Raw genomic sequence first — 17,605 nt, forward strand, 5'->3', positions numbered from 1 at the left:
TCAGTTCCAAGGTGTCTTATTCCAAACTTCAAAAATATCTACTAGATGCATAGTAAAACGCAAATTTGTTTCTGTATCTGTCTATTTGTTCGCTTAAAACTTGAACTGCTGATTCGATTTTCATATGATGTTCTTTTGTATGTATCAGGTAGAGCTGGTCAGTTCTTAGAAAGTAGTTTCCATGGGGATGCTGAATAAATTTTTTTTTTTTTTGGAAAAGGGGGCAGTAAGCCAAATAAGTTTGGGAACCACTTGTCTAGCTGTAAGACATGAAATTAGTCAAGATTTTTAGATTTAATAAAGTTGTTTATATTAATTATTGTCATGTGATCATTATGCAAGACATTTGAAGAAAAACATAGTTAACACTCATTAGAAGCTTGATGATCTTTCATAAAAATCAGTGCCTTAATGCTGATTTTATTACTCTTCAGTGTGGAGAGGATACTTGCTTGTGTTCAGTGCACTATACAAAAGTAAGATTCATCTAACTTTTTATAGTGCAGCATCATGTAGCTTGTATTTTGTACATATGTATCTTTTCTTGATGATGACCTCAATACGAGGTCGAAATATCGATTGTAACTTGCTTAATGTTAAGTAAGTAATAATCTAACACGTGTGTTGTGTCTCCATAAATTCTTCACTATGAATGCTGACCACTGTGTAACCTTGAAAGAAAGAATTGTCATCCATGGAGATTTGACCCACAAGCAGTGCAGCCACTGCAGTAAGATGAAAATTCGTGTTTCTATGTTAATTAATCGGTTAGCCTTTCTAAAACAATGTAGAGACAGCAACTTGATCCCGAACTACATTAAACTAAAAAAGAAGTTTACTTCAGCCAAAGTGCTCTGTATTTATGCCTGTTTGGAAAAAGCTTTGTTGAGAGAACAGATCCACGAGGCCCACAAAAATTTAGCAGTTACTCAAACCAGCGTTGCACAACAAAAATCAGAGCTATTGAGTTACATAAATCCCGATATTTGGGATATTCTAGAGAGGATTGCAAACGATTCAGCTAAAGAACAAAAAAAAACTAATAGTAAAGTTTCAAGCACTAAAACAACAAGAAAGCAACAGAAAATCCCAACACCATATCCAGAGAAACAGTCAATTACAAATCAAAGATACAAGGAGCAGCCAATCACCTATGTAGGAGCAACCAACAATGGACTACAGCCAAGTGATCAACAAATCCAGCTACAAGAAATTTAGTTTAATCTTTTATCCAAGTGTAAGCAAACAAAGTTTGCGCCTGAAGTATCTTCAGGACTGAGGCAACTCATAGTAAAGGTGAGCCAAGCTCTCATAACTCCTTGTCTCAGTATCTCCCATAATGCAAAGCACATCTCCTTGCAGATATGTATAATGCTATGCATTAAGGGAAGGGCCACTACCCAAACCGGTTTCTACCTTTATTGTCTAACCAGTGGAAAATAAACTTCCAACATCTTTCTCTAAATCCAGAATAATTTAATAATAAGGTGGTACACCTTTTGGCAACTCGTATAAGTAAATATGACTTCTCCATTGCTTTCACCTTGGTATCACTACCTCTTGGTCTGGCTCCCACTGACGTAACCTCAGTAAAGGTTGAAACCGGTCTGGATAGTATCCCTTCCCTTAATGCATAGCATTATACATGTCGGCAAGGAAATGTGCTTTGTATTATGGGAGATACTGAGTCAAGGAGTGATGAGAGCTTGGTCCACCTTTACTATGAGTTGCCTGAGTTCTGAAGGTACTTCAGGTGCAAACTTTGTTTGCTTACACTTGGATAAAGGATTAAACTAAGTTTATTAAACTAATAAATTTATTAGTCTAACCAAGTGGAAAATGAACTTCCAAAATCCAGCTACAACCTTAAAACAGAGGAGGTTTCACTTCTTTAGAAAGGTCTGAACTATGTCATAGCTCCAAGGTCAGTTAACAAATTAGATTTTATTTATCACATTGAAAGAGGTCTAAAATCCCTCCCCTCTAATTTAGCCGACAAAATACGAATGGAAACATCGTATATATATTAAACTGTAATAAACAACTAAGTTGCAACCTAACCAGAACAGAAAAATTGGCCCTTAAATCATTAAAAAATAACCTAGAAATCTTGATTACAAAAGCAGATAAAGGTAATGCTACTGTTGTCCTTGCTCGGACAGCATACCTGGAAAAAATGAAACAATTGGTATCCAACCACAACACATACCAAATGATGAATTACAGCCCTACAAACCACATCAAAAAGAAAACAAAATTTATCAAATTGGTAATCACATGTCCAGAGGAATCAACCAAAAAAACCTAATGTCACACTATGCCTGTGCTCCCTGAATTTACAGCCTGCCAAAAATGCACAAAACAAGCATGCAACTATGACCAATAGTTGAAGGAATCGACAGCCCTAATTATCATGGTCAGTTAATAAATTAGATTTTATTTATCACATTGAAAGAGGTCTAAAATCCCCCCCCCTCCAATTTAGCCGACAAAATACGAATGGAAACATCGTATATATATTAAACTGTAATAAACAACTAAGTTGCAACCTAACCAGAACAGAAAAATTGTCCCTTAAATCATTAATAAATAACCCAGAAATCTTGATTACAAAAGCAGATAAAGGTAATGCTACTGTTGTCCTTGCTTGGACAGCATACCTGGAAAAACCTACCCAAGAAATTAGTGGCCACACTCAAGCTGTTGGTAGGTTATTCCCCCTCCTACATAAAAAATACATAATACTTCATAAGCAAGATTAGAAACCTCACACTCAATGACGAAGATTTATTAGTCAGTTTTAACTTAACTGCCTTTTTCACTAATGTCCCAGTCAGTCATACTGTTGTTCTCTTACAAAACATATTTCCGCCTGATATCACGGCCCTCTTTGTCCATGTACTTTTCTCTGGGTATTTCGTGTGGCAAAATAATTTTTACCTACAAAAAGAAAGCACAGCCATGAGCTCACCACTTTCACCCCAATAGCTAACTTCTATATGGAAGACTTCTATCAAAGAGCTCTAGATTCGACCAGCCTAAAACCCAAAGTCTAGCTCAGATGCATTGATGATATTTTTGCCATTTGGCCCCATGGCCGCGAAACATTAAATACATTTCTAAGCCACCTGAAAAAACAACACAAACGTATCCAATTCACCACTGAAATCGAAAACAACTCTCTTCCTTTTCTAGGCACGCTCGTCACACGTCTTCCCTCAGGCTACCTCTCTTTTACTGTCTACCGCAAACCTATACATACAGGCCAATCTTCTTGAGTATTCTGCAATCGAGCAGGTTCTTCTTTTAGTAGCAGAAACTTTCCTTCAACTCTCTTCTGTTCTGGGCCTTCTCTTTCAAGGTTGTGTACCTGTTTCCATTCAGCATGTCATCTAGCATTGTTTTCCTTACTCTTCCTCTGGGTCTTTTTCCGTCTATTTTTCCTTCAATGGCATCTCTGATGATTCCATTCCCTCTCAGAATATGTCTGATCCAGTTTCCCTTTCTTCTTTTTATCCTCTTTAACAGACTTCTTTCTTCTTCTACTCTTTTTAAGACCTCCTCATTAGTTATTTTATCAGTTCATTTGATTTTATCCATCATTCTCTAAATCCACATCTCAAAGCTTTCCAAAATCTTAATTTCTTCTTTCTTCAATGTCCAAGTTTCAGCTGCATAGAGGGCAACACTTCACACATAACATTTTATTAGTATTTTCTTTAGGTTTCTGTCGATTTTACTTCTGAATAGCAGGCCAATACATTCATAAAAATTCATCAGCACTCTCAAACACAGAGCCATAACAATTTGCTCCAATGAACAAGCTCTGAACTAGTTCTTAATTTTGTGTGTGTGTGTTTGGGGGGGGTTTAAAGGTTGTCTTAATGTTGTATTTAAGTAGTGTTCTATCTATTTTTTTCGAAATTCCCCTAAAATAATTTTTAAAAAATGCCTACAATGAAAAAACAGTTCACAAGATCCTTCATAAAAATGCCATTGAAAGCAAAAAAGATTACAAGTATGCCATAGCTATACCTTACATTGGGGGCATTTCAGAAAAAATAGATAGAACACTACTTAAATACAACATTAAGACAACTTTTAACCCACCCACCCACCCCCACACACACAAAATTAAGAAATTTACTTAGCCCCTCCAAAGATCCTCTTCCATATCTTGCCAATCCAGGGGTTTACAAAATTCAATGTCTCTGTAACCTACCTTACATAGGGGAAACAGGACACACTATCCCAATCAGAAAAGATGAACACAAATGCTACATTAAATACCTCTGCTATGGTAAAACAGGCCTATCAGACCACACACACACTCCAAACATGCCACAGAATTAGCTGGAAAGGCACTAATTCCCTGCACCGCACCAAAACCTGGTTTGAAAGAAAATTCAAAGAAGCTTGTGAAATGCTGAAATATCATCCAAATATGCATGAACATGATGGATTAATTATTCCAAGATTGTGGAGGACCCATATTCAATCCATATGGCAACCAGAACAACCAAGGAAATCCCAGTGCAAAAGGACTGTTCAATGTTTTTTTTCTCACCAGAGGTGAGGCTAGGATAAATAATTAACTAACATTTATATTCATCTTACTTTTGTATAGTGTAGCGTCATGTAGCTTGTATCTTGTACATATGTATGTTTTCTTGATGATGACCTCAGTACAGAGGTTGAAATGTCAATTGTTACTTGCTTACTGTTAAGTAAAGTAATTATTCTAACACATGTGTTGTGTCTCCATAAATTCTTCTCTATGAATTTATTTTATTTATTAATTATCATTTTTTTTTTGTGCAGAAATCAAGCAACGATATTCGTCTTGCAGTGATTCATAATCCATCTAATGCAACAAATGAAAACACTCTAATTAACAAGGCAGTATATGTTGCATTAAATATTTTGCAACCCCTTCATGCAAAGTTGTTTATAACTAAACTTATTAAGGAGAGTAATGCTAATATGATTACCAGTGGTCAGAAAAGCCCATCAGATTTTAACTTAACAGTAAGTACAGTTTTGATATAATAGTTTTTTGTTAAAATAAAACATTCCTGTTATATTAATATGATTTGTGGATTTCTTTGTTTTCATGAAAATTTGATTTCACTTCTTCTTCTTCTGCAGCTTTTCCCACTTAAGTAGGATCACTGTTTGTGGTGAGTCTCCTCCACAACCTCCTGTCTTGGGCTCAGCCACATCCAAGTTCTTCATCCTCAAGTCGTCCTCCACCATCTCCCTCCATCTCTTCTTTGGCCGTCCGTGCTTCCTCTTCCCCTGCACATCCATCTGCATGACCTTACTTCCCACATACTCTTCCTCCCTCCTCATCACATGACCAAACCATCTCAACCTTGCCTCCTGTCTCTTTGCTCCTAACTTTCACCATTCCCCTTACATAATCATTTCTCAGACAATCCTTTCTGGTCACACCACACATCCACCTAAGCATTCTCATCTCTGCTACCTCCATCCTGCTGATGTTATTTTTCTTCAGGGCCACAGTTTCCAAAGCATGCGTCATAGCTGGTCTCACTACTGTCCTGTAGATTTTGCCTTTAACATTGATCAGTACCCTCTTATCGCATAGCACTCCAGCCATCTCTCTCTCCAGTTCTCCATCCTGTTTGTATCCTGCATCCCACTTCCTTCTCAGCCTCACCATCCTCTTTCATTGTTGAACCTAAGTATCTAAAGTCATTGACCTTCCTGATGACATTTCCTTCCAGCTCTAGATCTGTCTCCTGGCTGCCATCCACTTTGCAACACATATACTCTGTCTTACCTCTGCTCAGTCTCATACCTCTCTCTTCCAGTACTTTCCTCCAACTTTCCAGTTTAGCTGCCATTTCTCTTGATTCTGCACACAGCACGATGTCATTCGCTTACAACAAGTCCAAGGCGTGTCTTCTCTCACCTCCTCCGTCCCCACCTCCATCACAATATTAAACAGGATTGGACTTAATGCTGACCCTTGATGTAAATCAACTGTCACTGGAAAACTTTGTCTCTCCCAGGCAGGTTCGAACTCTTGTCTTCACATTTCTGTACATCTCCTGCACCAACCTGACATATTTCTCTGGTACCTTCTTCTCCCACAAACACCTCCAGACTTCTTGCCTTGGCACTCTATCATAAGCTTTCTCTAGATCATTAAAAACCAGATGTAACTCCCATTGCTTCACTCGAAACGTTTCCATCATCTGTCATCAATCGACCAGGCACGAAGCGAAATTGCTCCTTTGCAATCTCCACCTCCTTCCTCAGTCTTCCATCAAGAACCCTCTCTAGGATCTTCATTCTGTGGGACATCAACTTTATTCTTCTGTAATTCTTACAGTCTTGGGCATCCCCTTTACTCTTGTAGATGGGAACAAGAGTACTTTCCCTCCATTCCTCGGGTGTATTTTCCTGTTGAAAACTTTTAACAGGTCCCACAGCAGGTCAATTCCCTCTTCCCCCCAGTGCCTTCCATACCTCCACTGGGATTCTGTCAGGGCCCACCGATTTTCCATTCTCATCCTCTTTATGGCTTCCTTCACTTCCATTCTACTAATGTTCTGTATCATCCCCTCATTAGGCTCCCAATTTTCTCTGCGAGTCCTTGCATTTTCTTCATTCAAAAGCCCTTCAAAGTATATTCTCCATCTGTTTCTTATATCCACATCCTTCCTTAATACCCTTCCTCCAGAGTCTTTGATCTGCCTCACATGTACGATGTCCTTTGATGCCTTATTTCTACATTTTGCCAATCGATAAATCTTTCTCTGTCCTTCCCTTGTTTCTAATTGATCATAAAGGTCTTGATATGCAATGGCCTTTGCATGTGCAACAACTCTTTTGGCTTCTTGCTTTTTCTCTCTGTCCTCTTCCACTCTTGACTCATCCCACTTCTGCTTTGCCTTCCTCTTAGCCATCACTGCATCTTGTACATTATTATTCCACCACCAACCCTCCTTCTGCTCTCTAATCTTTCCAAATGTTTCACCAAGCACCTCAATTGCACAGTTTAGAATTACTTTGGAATTATGCCTCCACCAGTCTTGTACACTTTCTAGTCCATCTGAAATCCTCTCTAACACCTTCTCCCTAAAATGGTTCCTCACACCCTCTTCTTTTAAGCAAAACCACTTAATTTTCTTCCTCTCGTGGCTTCCAAAGGTTCCTATCTTCGACTTTATTTTAAAGTCTGTGCACAGCAGCTGGTGTTGCTGCACCACCTGATCTGTTGGGATTACCTTACAATTTGTTCTTCCTTAAGATGTTTTCTTCTAGTCAAAATGTAGTCAATCTGTGAACTATTGTTGCCACTTCTGAATGTTATCAAATGCTCTTCCCTCTTACAGAAAAAGGAGTTCACAATTGCCAGATCAAACACTACTGCAAAGTCCAAAATCCTCTCTCCTTCTTTGCACCCTTTCACAGTCCTTATTCTGTCTCCCTATGTGTCCGTTCAAGTCTCCTCTGACAATCACCATCTCGTTTTCTTCCAGTTCCCCCATTTCTCCCTCTAGCACGTTCCAGAATTCATCCTTCTCTTCTGCTGTACAGCCAACTTGTGGGGCATATACACATAAGACGACCAGTTGCTCTTTTCCAAGACCCAGTTTCATTCACATGATCCTGTCATTACTCCTACCCACTTCCAGTACTTCACCATTCATTCTGCTACACACCACAATTCTGACACTATTTCTTCCCTCTTTATTTGCTCTAGAGTAGAACAATTTATACCCGTCTCCTAGTTCCTTTGCCTTTTCCCCCTTCCACCTTGTCTCCTGCATGCATAAAATGTCCAACTTCCTCTTCCTCATCATGTCTGCCACCCCTCTTCCCCTTCCAGTCATGCTTCCAACATTCAACATTCCCACACTCGCAGCATTCTCTCCACCTGCTGGGCTCGCTTCTTTAACTTCACCTGCCCTTGATGCGGTAGCCCTCGTCCACTTCTCACAGCTGTAGGGCGATGTGGCTGCACGTCGCTTAAGGGGTATGCCCTAGCTTTTGTATCACTTTCTTTTCGACTTATTTGATCATAGCTAGAGCTGGCAGTGAAGTTTTATGACCAGATGCCCTTCCTGACATCAACCCTTGCCATTTATCTGGTCTTGGGACTGGCACCTATTGGGGATAGCTTTCCCCCCCCCCCCTTCAGTGGCTGCAATAGGCGAAATGACATAGCAAGATAGGAAAGATTCACCCCTAGCCCTCGAATACTCTAATAGCATTGGGGTAAGGAGCAAGAAGAGAAGAAAGAAGCAAAGAAAGAAGGGGAGAGGACCAGTCTACAGATAATATAACAGATGTATATTACATGAAGTAAGGCATGGTCCAGCATCAGGTACCTCTGGTTTGCCTTGCCCCGTACTCACTAAAGTGAGCCCATGAGAAAAGCTAAATTTTCATTCTGGAAATGCAGTTAATTATTCTTTTAATTCATAGTCAACTGAATAACATTCTTATACATTGAAACTGAAGTGACAATGCAAAAAGCAATCCAGAAAGGTTTGAATCCCATATATTATGCAAGGAACGCTATCTATAAAGACATTTCAGCTGAAAGTAAGTCAGGCTTAAACAGAAGTAGCAGAATTTTTCTTCATTATAACTTGAGTGCCACGTGGACATAATTGGCACTTCTGAAACAAAAAAGATAAAAACGTGATTGCTATATTCAGGTAATAACAATCAAGGAAAGGAAGGAGTAGCAATAGCATTCAACATGAACATGAAGTTTAACTTTTGGATTGGAAGATAGTTTCAGTTCAAGTTATGTGGACAAACTTCAAAATGAGTAAATCGATAATGAACCTTATCTGTGCTATAGTCCCATCGTGAGGAATAAGTGGAGGAGTTTTATGTCATTAGAACAGGTAGCTGACATACAGAAAATAAAAAATAAAAATAAAAAAAAAAGATAAAAGATTTTTTTAAAAAAATGTTTGGAGAAAATTTGGAGGAAAGGGCAAGACTAAGGATAACAATATTTGCTGGATTTCTGCTCAGGACAGACTAGTTGTTATTAATACCATGTTCCAACATAAAGATATGCACAAGTTCATGTGGAGATGAGACCAAAAATAAGAAAAACTTCATTGACTATGTCATTCTTGATAGTGATATCTTAATGCTTATTCAAGATTACAGATTTGAATAAGACATAAGATTTGAAATTGAAAGTGACCATCACTTGGTTCAAAAAGTAGGATAAAACTGAATATCACATTGGAAAGAATAGTATATGAAAAAGTTTTCTAGAAAAGAATTAAAGCTGAGTAGATTTTACAGATAAACTATACACTCAACGATACAAGCATTATTGAAGAAAAAATGAAACAGTTTCAGTAGCAAACTCTGAAAACTCTTCTTCTCAAGTTTGGGAAATGTTTGTTTCACTGCCTTTTTTATGCCCTTTTTAAATTTCTGCCATCAATCCTCAATCTCATCGTTCGGGTAAGGATACTCGGTGGAATCAGGAATGTTAACAGCAGTGGATTGTGCCAGTTCCTTTAAAAAAAAGAAGAAAGCATACCTACAGTTCCTATCAAATAAGCTGGCAGATTTCCTAAAAGAATACAGAGAAAAATGTAAGAGTGCTAAGCTATGTGTAAAGATAGCTAAACAAAAGTCATAGGACGACTTTGATAATAGTATAGAAAATAAATATCAAGAAAGTTGCAAGTTTTCTGGAAGCTATTGAAAAAGCTTAGAAATGGAAGAGAAAGTACTGTAAAAGAAATCAAAAATGATAAAGGAGAGAACAAAACAGAAGATAAGGATATCCTAGATGTCTAGAGTAGTTAATTTGAAAAATTTCTAGAGAAATGTAAGGAGGAGTACTTGAGATGGAAAAAAAACACATCAGAACTTGAAATGTGGAAAGGCAACTAGAACGATGATATTCAACTAGAAATATTGAGGTATAAAGATTTTCCAGAATCAACACTGCATAATTTAGAAGGCATGATCAGAAGTTCAAATTCCAGGTGATTGGAGTAGAATTCTCATAGTTCTTATCTATAAAAAAATTAATAAAGCTGAATGTGAGAATTACAGAGGATCCAGGGTTTGCTCCTTATCTTCTCAAGTTTGGGAATTGTTTGTTTCACTGCCTTTTTTTATGCCCTATTTAAATTTCTGCCATCTATGCTCAATCTCATCATTAGGGTAAGGATATTTGGTGGAATCAGGAACATTAACAGCAGTGGATTGTGCCAGTTCCTTTAAAAATTTATCATGTATTTCTTGATTTTTAAGGGCCAAGATCATATTTTTCTATGTGTGTAGGTTTCATTGTTTTCTTTAATTTTATTGCTGCTTTATAATAAATTTAGTTTAATCCTTTATCCAAGTGTGAGCAAACAAAGTTTGCATCTGAAAGTATCTTCAGGACTGGGGTAAGGTGGTACAACACCAGGGCACTCCTTGCAGAGGTGGAGCAAGCTACCAACACTCCTATCTCAGTATCTCCCATAATGCAAAACACATCTCCTTGCGGATATGTCTAATGTTATGCATTAAGGGAAGGGCCATAACCCAGACTAGTTTCGACCTTTATTGAGGTCTCTTCAGTGGGAGCCAGGCCCAAGTGGAGATACCAGGCTCCACCTTTGCAAGGAGTACCCTGGTGTTGTACCACCTTACCCCAGTCCTGAAGATACTTTCAGGTGCAAACTTTGTTTGCTCACACTTGGATAAAGGATTAAACTAAATTTATTATACTCTAACCAAGTGAAAAATAAACTTTCAACATATTGCTGCTTTAATGACCACAGAGTTGTGGTCTGATCCAATATCAGCCCTCAGGTATGTTTTGGCTTGTAAGATGTTATTCCTGAAGCTTTTTTTAATCATTATATAGTCAATCTGGTTCCTACAGCTATCTCTGGGACTTTTCCATGTGTAAAGTCTTCTAGGAAGGTGGCTAAATAAAGTATTTGCTAATACCAGATTGTTTTCTTCACAGAACTGTATTAATCTTTCTCCTCTTGGATTTCTATGTCCGAGGCCCTGGTTTCCCATGCAGGAAGAGATCTTTTCTGAGCCTACTTTAGCATTTAGATCTCCCACAACCCTAATTCATCTGATTTAGCGTTAAGTGCATTTTGAATGCCTTCATAGAAACATTCTACATCTTCATCTGGGTAATCAGAAGGTAGGTGCATATATTTGGATAAAAATAAAAGGTCGAACTGCAATTTTTAATGCAATTATTCTATCACTTATGGGCCAAAATCCAAGTAAAGATTGGGCAATCTTATTTTTTAGTTCAAATGCTACTCCATTCGTATGACTGTCTCCACATGAGTATATAATAGAATGACTCTTTCTGTTTATTTTTCCACTATTAGTCCATTTGATTTCACTGATACCAGCAATGTCAATTTTGATTGCTTCAAGTTCTTGAATAAGGGTATCTAACTTTCAGCTTCATATGAGGTCCTTATATTCCAAGTTGCAAGCCTTAAGATAAGATTCTTGGTTTTCAGACGTGAAGGATCAAGAGATACCCTCCCTGGAGGGTTTAAGGTATCTTCTTCGTATGCTATTTTCATAGTATCTGTCTTACTTCCCTAGTTTCTTTCTCTTTTTCTCTGTAATGTTTCCAAGAGACACAAGTTGCAGAGGGTCCAACCTTGTCTCTAATGCTTAAATCCGACATGTTTTACTATGGAAGGTTACATGGTGAGGTTCCTGTCTCTTCCACGGTGACTGGCCACATCTCTGTTTTGTCTGGGAGTGTGCCCAGACTATGTCACATAGTTTGCTAGTGTAGTCTAACAAAAACGTTCAGGATATAAATGGCTCAAGAGCTGAACACCAGTTTCACTCTCAGAGCCTACACTATAGCTGACAACAGCAGCAGCAAAATACTTCTCTTCTGGTTAACGTCATTGGATGCAGCGTTTGCTCACCCCCATGTTTCCATTTCCCTCTTTTATCAAGATCATACTGTTCTAACACTTCCCTAAGATGGCTATGTTGCTCCCAACCAAGTCAGAGAAGTATCCCCAATTCACCAACTGCCTGCCTCCCTTAGTCTTTCATCAAAATTAACACCTATTTTATTAGATATATGAAGAGCCAAAGGCTTCGATTCGGCAACATATGACTTGTTTAAGTTAAGGGATATTACATCCCATATCGTTTCTCAGCTGAATAAGAAACTCAAAGAGTTTCATGCCGAATATAGTAAAAACTATATAAAGTTCGGCGATTCCAAGCGTAAGCAAATACCTGGATACTACAGCAACTGACCCTTAAGGTAGTGCAAGCTGAGGCAACTCATGTCAAAGGTGGAGCAAGTTCCAATCACTATTCTTGATATTTACCCATAATGTGAACTTAGCTCCTAGGAGCTGTATTACTGCTGTATTACACCTATTTTATATTATCCTTTTCTTTTCTACTAAACTAGCACCTGTTCTACAGCTCATTAGAAACAGGTTCATCTCATTCCACAAAAAGGAGGTGAAGAGAGAGAGACACATCAGTCGCAACTATCTGAATACTACTGTATACTTAATTTCTCTCAAAAATTATGGAGGTAATCAACTTCTTGACTAATTTGAGTTCACCATTTATTACTGATTAACTGGTGAATAATGAAATTGTGATGATCATCACCACCTATTTACTCCTTTTAACACAGGTATTTTAAAGGTCTAGAAAAACTTGTGGCCACTTTTGATATTTCTTCAGCATTTGATTGAATCTAGCAGAAGGAGATCTGCTCAGCAAGGTACCATCTAACTCATAACTGACTATGGCAACCCAATTCCACTCATTCACAACTCTCCATGCAAAAACCCTAGTCCCTCACTCCCCTACTAACCACACCTTTATTCAACTTCTAGGGATGACCTCTTGTTATGGTCTCTAGCAAAGTGCCAAAGCATTTCCCTTGCATCATTCCTATAAAACCATTTAATCTGGCATTAGTAAGGTGGGATGTCACAGACCCCAAAGATATAGAAAGAAATAATTGTGATACTGCCACCTTACTAATGCCGGGTTAAGTAACTTAAATGTTTTTATCATATCCCCTCTTTTTTTTCCCCCTATTAACCAACCTGCAATCCGCACACCTTAATCTTAATTAAAAGAAATACACATATTAACCACAGTGAAAATTATTTATTTGTAAATATTTCATCCTAAGTATCTTAGGGTGAAATATCAGTACAGTAGCTTAAAACAATAATAATTATTGTTGTTTGTATTGTTTTAAACTATTGTACTGATAATGTCCTCAGATACTTAGGATGAAATATTTACAATTAAATAATTTTCACTGTGGTTAATACATGTGTTTCTTTTAATTATGATCGCACCACAGGTTTCGTTATTTAAAAAAAAAAAAAACCTTAATCTATCCTCATAGGGAACATTCCACAGACTACTCATTATCTTGGTTGCTTGCCTCTGAATCTGCTCCACCACTTCCATAACCCTAAGAAACCCAGGAGACCTGAGCAAACTAATCCAGATGTGGACATATCAAGGCTTTCATTAAAAGAAACACACGTATAAACCACAGTGAAAATTATTTAATTGTAAATATTTCATCCTAAGTATCTTAGGACATCATCAGTACAGTATTTAAACAAAAATTAGGAATAACATACATTTAGGCGCATGATTACAATAGAATCTCATGAAAACGTGCATAACGTGCTAAAGTAGTACAAAAAAAAAAAAAAAAAAAAACGTTAATTATTTAACACAGTTTTGTATGATAATTTCCCATACTTTAGGAATAGTAAGAACGTCGTTGCAGTTTAGGTTTGGTCTGTGTAGTAGGGCTTCAGAACTTTCTTTGTATAAACGTTCATGTTTAAATAAAGATCTATGTAAAAGTTTAGCCTTTTCCCAATGGATTCTATGGTTTGGATTTTCAATTCCGTGTTGAGAGAGGCCAGATTTCTGCGGTTTAAGAAGACGAATGTGGTCTTGATGTTCCGAGATGCGTTTCTGAACAGACCTACCTGTCTGTCCAAAGTAAGATAATTTGCATGAGCATGGAATCTCATAAACACCAGGTAACATCAAGGGTGAGAGTTTGTCCTTAGGAGAAGGTAACAAGTTGTAAATTTGGTTGATAGGTTTGTAAGTAGTGGCAAAATTGTATTTCTTCATAATTTTAGAAAGACGTTCTGAGATGCCTTTAACGTAAGGTATGGGAATCCTATGCACTTCTTCCTGTCTGGTTTGATGTATGCAGAAGTGACTGATGATTTTTTGAGTTGTTTTGGGATTATATCCATTTAGGATGGCTGTATTTTTGATAACTTCTAATTCCTGGATTCCCATACCTTACGTTAAAGGCATCTCAGAACGTCTTTCTAAAATTTTGAAGAAATACAATTTTGCCACTACTTACAAACCTATCAACCAAATTTACAACTTGTTACCTTCTCCTAAGGACAAACTCTCACCCTTGATGTTACCTGGTGTTTATAAGATTCCATGCTCATGCAAATTATCTTACTTTGGACAGACAGGTAGGTCTGTTCTGAAACGCATCTCGGAACATCAAGACCACATTCGTCTTCTTAAACCGCAGAAATCTGGCCTCTCTCAACACAGAATTGAAAATCCAAACCATAGGATCCATTGGGAAAAGGCTAAACTTTTACATAGATCTTTATTTAAACATGAACGTTTATACAAAGAAAGTTCTGAAGCCCTACTACACAGACCAAACCTAAACCGCAACGACGTTCTTACTATTCCTAAAGTATGGGAAATTATCATACAAAACTGTGTTAAATAATTAACGATTTTTTTTTTTTTTTTGTTGTTGTTGTACTACTTTAGCACATTATGCACGTTTTCATGAGATTCTATTGTAATCATGCGCCCTAACTGTATGTTATTCCTAATTTTTGTTTAAATACTGTACTGCTGATGTCCTAAAATACTTAGGATGAAATATTTACAATTAAATAATTTTCACTGTGGTTTATACGTGTGTTTCTTTTAATGATGATCGCCCCACAGGTTTCGTTATTTAAAAAAGGCTTTATAAAGAGGAATAACAACTTCCTTATCTCTACTTGGTAATGTGTTCTTCAATAGCCAAGTAATCTTATGATCTACTTTAGCAACCTTAGCAATATATCCTCTAAACTTTAACTCTTTCAACCACTCCACTGCAACTAAATCTCTAAATCTGTATCTGTTCCCTGGAGTTCATTTTCATCAATGTGGTACAAAATGAATAACTTTATATTTCTCCACATTAAACTGATACCCAAATTGATTAACTAATTCTCTACCTAATTTTGTACCATAAGCAATCTTCCAATATATTACCCTTCCCAGACCAGTTCGGACTTTTTTTTTTGAGGTTTCATCAGTGAGAGCCAGGCCCAGAAGAAACTCTAAGATTGAAGTAATGCAGAAGTCATATTTCAGAAGTCAAGTAATATCTAGTTGTGAAGATACTTCATTTGCAAACTTTGTTTGCGTACACTTAGATATAGGATTAATGGAGAATATAATTTCTTGGCATTCTTAATTTAATTTATAACCAAGTGAAAAAACTTTCAACAACCAATTCTAATCCAGATATTAAAATAAGGTGGTACACCCTTTCGCTATTTATATATAGGAACTGTATGACTTTTGCATTACTTCAACCTTTGTTTCTCTTCTGGATTTGTCTCTCACTAATGTTATCTTCACAGATGTTTCTTATGTTGTCTCGATTGCTGCATTCATTTGATTCTTGCCTGTGGTTTGGTGTCTGCTGGTGTGGTCTTTGTCGGGGCTGCTTTGGTGGATTCTTTTCCCTGGTAAACGAGTAGTTCTGCTTGGTGGTAGGGTGAGCCTGTCACTGAGCAAAACCACTACTGAGTATCTTTTGAGCAATCAAGATTTTATGAGCTAAATCCTTAGTCACTCAATCAGGTTATGGGATTGCCCTAGTTTTTGGAGAAGGTTCACACTTAAACAATTCTCCATGGAGGTGGATCTGCTGAAGTGGTCTTGATCACTTTACTCCATTAGATGCTTGCCTGTGGTATAGCCTCTACTGATATAACCTTTATATCAGTAGAGGCTATACTGGTGGATTTTTTCCCCTTAGGAGATGAGCGGTTCTGCTCAATGGTAGAGTGTACCAGTCATAGAGTAGAATCACCACTGACTATCGTTGAGTGATCAACAGTTAATGAATTGAAATGATCCTTCAGGTCACTCGTTGAGGTTAGAGTGATCTAAGGGATTACACAGTTTTTGGAGAAGATCCTTTATTATATGCAGAGATCAAAACCTGTCTGGGTAGTGGCCCTTCCCATAATGCATAGCATTATATATGCCTGAAAGGATGTGCTTTGCATTATGGGATACTTAGTCAATTAAGTATGTGAAGTCATTAGTATTTATATACAAGGCCTAGTCATGAAGCTACTTCATGTGCAAACTTTGCTTACACTTGTATAAAAATTGAATGAGAATACAATTCCTTGTCATCTTTAATTTAATTTATTACCAACTGAAAAATTTTTCAATCAATTATTTCTCTATTTTGGATTGCTTCAGTGTTCCATTTCTTTATCATTTCAGTTTTCTTTTGGTCTACATTTGATATTATGTATATAAATTTAATTTAACTAACATATGATCAGAGTCGCAATTTGCTCCTCTATATGCTCATACATCATTAACTGAACTTGCCCACCTTTTCAAAATCAGAACATGATCTATTTGATTACATTCTTTTGTTGTTGGAATAATCCAGTTCCCCAAATGATGATAAAATTAATTGTTGATTTTATTATGTTGAAAACATGTACTCATTATTCTAAGTTTATTTGATATTGCTAATTGTATAAGTCTATTTCCGTTTCACTAGTTTATTCATGTAAACCAATTACTTCATGAAATATGTCTTCTTTCCCTATTTTTGCATTAAAATCCCCTAATATTATCATGGCATCATTTTCATTTATTTTTTAACATGTGTCTTGTAAATCCTCATAAAATTGATCTATCACAATCTCGTCAGCATTTTCAGTCAGGCATATACGTTAATAAAAGTGATACGGAATTTCCCTTTAGTTCGTAACTTGCAAATTCTATTGGCATGAATCCTAAAAGTGATTTTATCATCTTCTTTCTAATAATAAATCTAATAATAAATACTTCATAATTTCATTGTTTTTCAGCACCATTATAATACGTAATATAATATTTTTTGCTTATTCTTCCTTTTCCTCTCCATCTTATCAACTGTAATGCTGTAACATCCAATTCACATTTCTTTAACTCTTCTGCTATACTTTGCATTCTCCCTACTTGTAACATTGTTCTAACATTTCATGTTCCAAAATTCATTAACCTTTTCCATTTCATGTGTCATTTCCTTGAAGTCAACGCAGCTTTCAGTTGTTTAGCTTGCTTAACAAGAGATTTTTTTTTACAAGAATGGGTTGTTAACCCATTCTTGTAAAAAAAAAAGCCAAACCCCAAACTGGAGAACCAGGCCTCCAAATTTTTTTACCCTGGAGGCAGGGTGGCCCAGCTATACCCCTAAGCACTGGGTACCCATTTTAATTGCCTCTTACAACATGCATGG

At 37.0% G+C, this 17,605-nt stretch overlaps 1 protein-coding gene across 4 annotated transcripts in view; it reads left to right on the top strand.

The window, feature by feature from the left end:
* Window positions 1–17,605, top strand: part of Uggt (UDP-glucose-glycoprotein glucosyltransferase) — an 835,069-nt gene that overhangs the window by 398,027 nt on the left and 419,437 nt on the right. For all 4 annotated transcript variants that reach the window (XM_090403047.1, XM_090403050.1, XM_090403049.1 and 1 more), the window contains exon 22: window positions 4,822–5,028. In XM_090403047.1, the coding sequence (XP_090259173.1) occupies window positions 4,822–5,028 (207 nt within the window). The remainder of the gene's footprint in view (window positions 1–4,821; window positions 5,029–17,605) is intronic.

This window comes from Typopeltis vanoorti, chromosome 13, assembly GCF_054136105.1.
Source record: "Typopeltis vanoorti isolate ZY-2024b chromosome 13, IOZ_Tvanoo_1.0, whole genome shotgun sequence".
In the NCBI taxonomy this organism is placed as follows: Eukaryota; Metazoa; Arthropoda; class Arachnida; order Uropygi; family Thelyphonidae; genus Typopeltis; species Typopeltis vanoorti.